This window comes from Ammospiza caudacuta, chromosome 12 (genome assembly GCF_027887145.1).
Source record: "Ammospiza caudacuta isolate bAmmCau1 chromosome 12, bAmmCau1.pri, whole genome shotgun sequence".
Classification (NCBI taxonomy): Eukaryota; Metazoa; Chordata; class Aves; order Passeriformes; family Passerellidae; genus Ammospiza; species Ammospiza caudacuta.
Window position 1 is genome coordinate 331,820 of NC_080604.1, and position 8,198 is coordinate 340,017.

Here is an 8,198-nt window from a genome sequence, read left to right on the forward strand (position 1 = left end):
CTGGGAGCTGTTCAGTTTTGTGGCCACACCCTCCTTCTGAAGCTGGTGACACCTTCCCTCAGAGGGGAAGACTCTTACACTTTCAAGATTATTTTAGTCTTTTCAGACTTCCCAGGGCTGTTTCAATCTTACTTTGTCTCTAGAGCTGAAATGGGTCAATGGGACAAGATCTGGCCCAGAGTCTGGCTTCCACTCCCTGGCGTGTAGCAGTTGGTATAAGTCCATCTGACCACACTGAGAAGGGCGGGTGTCAGTGTTCCAACAAGTTTAAGGTTCCTGGGTTTGGTTATTTGTTCTTGTTTTTTTTTTTTAAAGCAAGACCCCTCACATACTGGTTTCTCCTGGGCTGCACAGTGTGGGAGAGGCTGTGAGGAACTCCAGAGCAGGATGCCCAGAGAGGCGAGGGGACAGATTCCTGTGCATGTGGGGGCCCCAAACTCACCCAAACTTCCTGGTCTGTAAAGCTGCAGTGCAGTTATAGTTCATGCATATGAACTATATGTTCATGTTACTGAGTTGCTATTTAACATCTCTGTATATTCAAAACTAAAAATCTGGATTTTCTTTTTCCTATTTATATTCCCAAGCAAATATAATTTGGCATATAAGCCTAATCCTCCTATTTAAAGTCAGGGAGACTAGAATTTGATAGCATAAGCACAGCTGATGAATCTGCATATCAATGAGATTTTGTTTTGTGGTGGGTTTTTTTGCAGTCTGCTTTATATTACCTAATGATAACTGTCCCTTTAAGTCAGGGGCTTTTCCATTTCAAAATTTAAAGGAACTTCTCTGCTGATATTTCTGCTTTTATGAAGAAGTTGTACTTTGCAGATGGTAAATTCCAGCTGGTACCTATGAATATTTACTTCTCTATCCATATGCATAATTGTTGTCTCTATATGGATCTACAGGTAGACTTTAATTTTTTAAGTTAAGCAGCTTCCAGACTCAGTGACAATGACTGTAGATGGAACAGCTTGAGGCATTCATATAGCTTTACCACAGCCTTCACACTAACATAGTTCCTTTAATTGTTCTGAAATTGATTTTGATGGTGAGATCAATTAAATAAAGGCCACTTGCTATTGAGAAGACAGCCACTACTTGCAGCATAATCAGAGTGGTTAAAGTAGAATTCTGAAGGATGCTTGTTTTTAATAGCACTGTTCAGTCACCGCTGAAGATTTCTTACTTGGACTTTGTGTAAAGTAACAAACAGCACAGTTCAGGTGGCCATTTCACAACGCTCCTGTTGCTGCCCTCAGACCCTTTCCAGCCTGAAGCTTAGAACCACTCTGTAAGCACAGACAAAAGTAGTATGACTGCATGGGGTCTACTTGCTGTGGGAGGACATCTCACTGACATTCAGACATGAGTACAGATACATCAGGCTCCACACTTCCTCTCTCCAAGGAGGCTGTTAATTATACACCATCTTGAAAACCACAAACATGAAGTGCTGAGTGTGGGATTCTTAGAACCCCAGTGAGAAGTAGTTGTGGTTTTCTACAAGTTTAGTTGAAGTTCCTGTTTAAGAGTTTGTATATAAGCAGCTGCAAAGCTATCACTCCTGTATAGGCTGGACACATGGGCTTATGTTGGAAGGTGTTTATCATGGAACCAGTATTGCTAAAGATTGATGTATTTCATTGCAGATGTGATGAGTATGTCACACAGCTGGATGAAATGCAGCGGCAACTTGCAGCAGCCGAGGATGAGAAGAAGACTCTGAACTCCTTGCTTCGGATGGCTATCCAACAGAAACTGGCCTTGACCCAGCGCCTGGAACATTTGGAACTGGACCACGAGCAGTCCAAAAGGGTGCGCACAAAGTCTGCCTCCAAAGCCAAGGGCAGTAACCCCAGTGTAAGTCCCATTCGGTCCTGTGGGGACAGGTCTGAAGGATCTGTCCTGAACAACCAGGTGTTTTGTAGTGAGAAATATAAAATCTGTTGTGACTAGGACACATGTCTAGAAAAACCATATTCTGCATCTTATTCTATGCTGTAACTGTCAGCGTAAATCCCCGATATCTAATGTCACAATGAGTTGACTCCTACTAGTATGTTGTTGAACCAGGTAATACAAATGTATTACAGTGGTCCTAACTGTAACTAATGCATAAGTATGGGGATGCTATTAACAAGTTAATAGTGGAAACCTGTTAGCTTTTTCCACAATTAACATATCTGGGGTTTGCTGTTTATGGTAAGTGTTAAGAGTACGCCTGATAGAGTATGTATCTGGTGTTACTTACTGTAGTTTGTATAGCACAAATGTGATCCCTTCTCCAGGGTTGCAGCATACTTCAATAAATGCTTTCATAGGCAGAAACAAATGGAAAACCTTCTTTGTTACTGTGGCTTAAGTTGTGAAAAACAAAGGTTAAAATTAGAGCTGTCTCCAGAATTCAGAGCATTTGGAAACTGGAGTCAAACTTAATTTGCCTGTGGTAGTGGATGTTAAATACTTGCTGTTGTATCACCACTAACCAAAGTCCTAAAGCTTTTATAGGCTATAAAAGCTAAAACAAAACCAGGTGCATTAGGGACACTCTGCATCCTTCTCTTCAGAGGGATAATCAGAAGAAACTTGCACATTTATATTAAAAATATGCAATATTAACTCCATCTGATACAAAAGTTAAAATATTAATAATTGGGATTCTACCTGGTAGATAGTTCCACTTTAAGAAGTTATGTCCTGAAAGTTTCTGTGTGGTCTTATGTTGCTCCTTGCAAGCATAACACTTTGGAAAGAACCCATCTGAGATACCCTTTACAGGAAAGTAGCCACACAACGTGTATGTGTAGAATTAATGTGACTATGGTCTAGCATTGTTGGTCACAAACAGTTTTTCTCAGCTCTCAGTATTAACGTAAATAGGTAGCATTTCAGACCTCTGATCATTTTTTTAAGTACATGGAAGATACTGCATTCCACAAGCCATGTGTTTCACAGGGCTCTACATTAGAGGCACAGGAAATTGATCCAGATCATCCTGCTAATAGTAATTTATGAAGTAGCTTAGTGCACATATTAATGTTTAAAAATTAATAAACCTTTGTCTGATATTGAACTTTTAAGGGGCCTTTCTACCCACTTAATTACAATATGTTTGACAGTATAGAAGTTTACTTTCTAATTGGTGCCTACATAACAGAAAAAGATTTAAAATCTTTGCTTCTAAAATTGTGGAAAATTTGTGGAGCACAGAAAGGCACAGTTCTTTGTTTAACCTGGAGTTTGAAGTGCCTAGCCTCAGACTTTATTTTAATGTAAAGCCCTGTTCATTTTGTACTCTTTCAAATACTTTTATATGCCTGTAGTGTTACTAAAAGAAATGTGAGCCTGTGCTGGTGAGTGCTTGATAGCATGGTTCCCAAAGCCATTCTAACCCTGTGCTGTGCTTGTGCTCCCCTGCCTGTCCCTGTCCTTGCTCCCAGCTTGCTCCGTGTGCTGCCCATGCACACGCAGGAGATATCCAGTGCTAACAGAAGCTAATAAGAGCATGGCTGGTTTTCCCACTGAGGAGAAACCATGGGAAATTTTGGCTTCCCAGATATTTTTAGGCATGTTGGGGGAAAGTCTAAATTACTACAGTGAGATTTTAAACAAATGGAACTTGGCTTCAAAGCTGGGAACCATGGAAATACTGCAGCCCAGAACCAGAATTTCATCTAATGATCTTGAGAAGAATCAAAAAACCTCAAGTGATTAAATTCTAATACATTTCTAAAACATGGCTGCTTGGGGCTTAAATAAATTTCAGTTCTGGTTTTAGAAACTAGGCCCTGTGTGTCTGTTACTACTTGTAGAAAATACTGAATTCTCCTGAATTTGAGCTTTAATATTGCTAAATAGCAGGCTTGATATTTTAGAAGAGATACCTTTTATAATTTTCAGTCCTGCTTTTCTCTTTGCTGCACAATCTTCCAAAAGGCCTTTATTCTTCTCACTCCTACATTAAGTACAATTTAATACATTGTGAAAGCAGGCTTTTGAATGCTAACTTTCTCTGCTCTAATAGACTCAGTTACAATTCTGCTTCCACCATAGTAGCGAGCTTTAACACAGTTTGCACTGCTTCCATGTCTCTAGTGACAGTACTTTTGCAAAATACTGATGTCAAAAAGGTAAACTGGAGAAATTAATTGAATGCATTGTTAGGTTTTTCTTTGAATTAGTTGGAATTTTCTGTAACAATTCTGGTGTTACCAGACAGTGACTATTGCTTTCAGGCTTGGCTCCTTCTGTCAGTTCCAAGTGTGAGCAGTTTTGCTATTAGCCCAGTAGCCTTAGTGATCATTTCCATCTTCAGTCATTTCTGCAAATATTTAAAAAACCTTAACAGCCAGCCTGCTGTTTGAGTCTATCACTGTAATGGTTTATCCTGTGAGAAAAAGAACTGAGGAATGGTGTAAAGTGACTTGATCCTGCTGTTTGTATTTTTAGGTAATATTTAAGACTGAGTCTTTTAATTCTTGATTAACAATTTCTTGAGATGTTAATTTACTATAAGTCTTTCATATTAGTCTCAATGGGTTGGGGTAAAGCATGGAAAATTCCTTAAGCCATCACCTACCTCTGCAAGCAGGCTCTTCTGAATGATTCTCTGCATAGGCCTGCATGATATTCTGACCTGCATGTTTCTGGAGAACCTAAAGCTTCGCTGAAAACATTTCTTGCACACTCACTGCTTTTAACTTATGCTTGAATAGCAAAGCTGTATTCAGTACTTGTAAGAATCCTTCTTTCTGCAAAGCTGTTGCTTCCAGGCTGAGCCCATAAAGCCTTGTTCACCCACTGGAAAGGCATCTGCGAGCTGGAGTGGCTGCTGTTCCCCCAGCCAGATAACAGACCCTCAGCCAACTAACCTGCCTGTGCAGCACATGAATGGGGTTAAGTTTTCAGTTGATTGAGAAATAAACACTGATTTTTTTTTTTTCCTAATGCTATTTTATTTTTCCATTTTTCAGCTGTAGAGTAGTCCCTGGAGAAGGCCTTTCCAACAGTGCAACACATTTCTTAACCCTTCTCACTCTGGTTCAAAGTGGTGGCCCATTGCACACAGAATGGAAACCACTGACCTGATCCTAACTTTTGAAAACACCTTTTGCTATATACTACCTGAAACCTTCCCTTTCTGCCTGGAGCTATAAAACAAACAAGCTTTACCTATAAGTGCTGCTGCAGTAAGAAACCTTACAAGTGCTGAAGAAACCTACTTCAATTGTAATCCTCACCATATTAGTCTGTGCTGTCCTAGAAATCTTGGATGGGAGAATTTACTTCATTGCAGATGCTCATTTTTACCTGATTGTTAAACCTGTGCACTTTTGATATTTTTCTTTAGCTTCTTTAATTCCTTATGTAGAAGGTTTATATAAATGCAGTGGTTTGTGCTCATAGTCTCTCTCCAATTTGAAACTTGTGACTTATGAATTATATATCAGCATGTGGCAGAGATTTGGGGGGGGCTCTAGGTTGTGATTAGAAAAGAGTTTCAACAAAAAGCAGGAGCTCTGCTGAACTATGTGCTGTGCTTCAGCATCTTTTTTTTTTTATTAAAATGTTATGCTTTATATGTTTAAATTACTGATTTTTTTAACTGCCATGTTCATTAAGAAATCCAGGGTATTCCAATTCTGGGGTTTTTTTCATATTGTATTATTATTCTTAGGAATAGTTCAAGGTAACAAGAAGAAAACTTGACTTTGCTCTGGTTAAAACAGTAATAGGCACTTGAAAAATATTAAATAAGTAGTATTACATATAAATTCCAGAATTCCTGGGTTTTAGGAAGTTGAAGTATTATCGATTAACAGAATTTTATACAACTATACCAGTTAAATTCCAAATTGGAATTGTTTTGTTACTTTTTCATTTTATTGTGCCAAATTATGGTACATTTAGAAAGAAAAATTCTAAAGTGGTCAGTGATAGGGTGTTATCTGTCAGCGCCTTTCTGTCACTCATTATTGCCAGTAGTGCCTTTGATAATTTGAAAGGAGACTCTTAGAGTAGCGTAGGTTAAAGTCCTGTCACTTAGGAGGAATGGAATGGCTGGTTTGGAATTTATTAAAGATGTGGAGCAATAAGTGCAAAGTGAACTCCCATTTCGCACATTTTTAATGGTAGGCTTACTATAGAGTTTTTATATTCAAGGAATTGTAAAAAATTCTGTTAGTCAATGATATTTCATCATGCAAATCCTTGCAAATTCAGAGTATAGACAGGAAAAAATCAAAACCACAAACCTGAACAAACATGACTACACTTTGGGAGCCAGATGGACTCATCTTGAGCAGATGAGCAGTATATGGCCACATTTATGGTATCAGTCTGGGAATGTGTCAGGAATGTTGCTGACTGTGGGCGGTGGTGGGGGCAGGAGCCACGGCACATGTGTGCATATGTGAACCGCAGCACATTGGATCTCCTTTGCATGTTGTATCTAATTGTGATTTCAGCAAACAGAAAGAGAGAAGCTCATCAACAAGCCATGCCAGGTTCTCAATGGCTTGGTGAGGCTCATGTGGATGATTTAATTGGTACTTGCTGGAGGGGAGCCCTCCCACTTCTCAAAAAAAGTACAAATTGAATTAATATTGAAAGTGCAGAGAAGATTTCTGTTTGCTGGAAAAAGCGTTATTATTCCTAGATGTGGGGACTTATATTTCCATCTTCTGTTACACTATTGATTCATAAGAAATATTGTTGCATTTAAAATTACTACATTTGTATGTGGGTATTTATTTGAAATTATGTCAAAGTACTGTATTATGTTCCATGTGCATTACCTTTTAGTGGTGGGTTGGTCTCCATTTAACGTCCTGTGCATGTATTCTTGCCAAGTAACCTTTACACAGACCTGAAAAACAAAAAAGTTATGCTTCTTAAAATGATAACTGTGTTAATTGGATAACCTTAGGAGGAGGAGTGGAGGTCAAAATACTGCTTCCAGATTAATAAAACAGTTTTTAATCTAGGAAAGCAATGTGCCTGCGTAAAGGTAGTCACATTGGCAGGAGCAATAAAAGACAAAAGGAATTGTGTGTTCTGCCTGTTGGTTTTGTGATTTAAGAAGGTGCTGGTTTAAGTAGTTGGCTGAGGGGATTTTCAGCCAGGGGCCAAATAAATACTAATTTTTATCTGAAAGAAACTGAATACGTCACATGAAGTTTTCTGCAGAACTAGAAAATTAATTATTTGTGCTCGCGTTCAGGAAGCACCATTCTCTCCTATTCTGTGACATCTTCATGGGTTAGTTTTGGCCTGGATCCGACTGGTTTAATGTGTGTCACTGAACACTCTTGCAAACACTTGTACAGGGAAACTAAGGGTAGAACTATGGTATCAGTGTTGGCAATTCATCCTGAAATTGCATCTTAATTTCTCATATACTCTCCAAAATACTCACTTACTGTTAGGGCCCCATCCAGCCTGGCTGTGAACACTTCCCTGAAGTATTTACTGGCTTGGCAGTGTTCCCTGAGCACCATGGTCCAGTGGGAGATGTCCCTGCTCATGGCGGGAGGAGAAACAAGATGGTCTTTAAAGTCCCTTCCAACCAGTCAGGGATTCAGTGAAAATCCATTAAGTTGATGTTTGTCCAGTAGAATTAGCAAACAAACTCACAAAAAGCCCCTGAAAGAGAATGCCAAAATTCTGAGGGCAAAGCTGAGGTTTGCCCCATCTATACAAAGATATTCCTGGGGCAGTGACTTCATGTTGTCCCCAAGAAACATTCTATATAGTTTTATACTCTAGTTTAACAACTCTTGTGCCCCCAGGCAGGATTCTCAGAACCATTCTGCTGGTTGTTTCTCTATCTGGTAGCAGTCAGCTGCATGACACCAGCTCATCAACATAAATTATAGCTGGAGCGCAAGATGCCAGTTTTTCCTTGGGCATTGAAAACACTTGTTCAGGGGTATCCGATGAACTAGCAGAGCATGTGTGCTGGGACACTTGCCCTGATTGTAGAGGTCTGCATTTTCTATAACAGGAGCTTTACCTGCAGGGTAATCTGCAGAAGAAACATGTAAATCCATCTGCATGCATGTGAGAGCAGACCTGTGAAACAGTAAAACAGGATTCAAGAATACTTTAGTAAGAAAGAAAATGAGAAAACTGTCAAAGGAGAGTATTTACATTAAAAGGTTGTCTGGTGAATGGCTATTAATGAAAAC

At 39.2% G+C, this 8,198-nt stretch overlaps 1 protein-coding gene across 3 annotated transcripts in view; it reads left to right on the forward strand.

The window, feature by feature from the left end:
* The window catches only part of BICD2 (BICD cargo adaptor 2), a 51,113-nt gene extending 43,930 nt beyond the window's left edge, over positions 1 to 7,183 (forward strand). The window contains exons 7-8 of one of the 3 annotated variants that reach the window (XM_058812837.1): positions 1,659 to 1,824; positions 4,983 to 7,168. In XM_058812837.1, the coding sequence (XP_058668820.1) occupies positions 1,659 to 1,824; positions 4,983 to 4,988 (172 nt within the window). In that variant the 3' untranslated portion in view covers positions 4,989 to 7,168. Of the gene's footprint in view, positions 1 to 1,658 lie in introns of all 3 variants that reach the window. The other 2 variants (XM_058812835.1, XM_058812834.1) reach the window with 2 other exon arrangements.
* Positions 7,184 to 8,198: the final 1,015 nt, after the last annotated feature.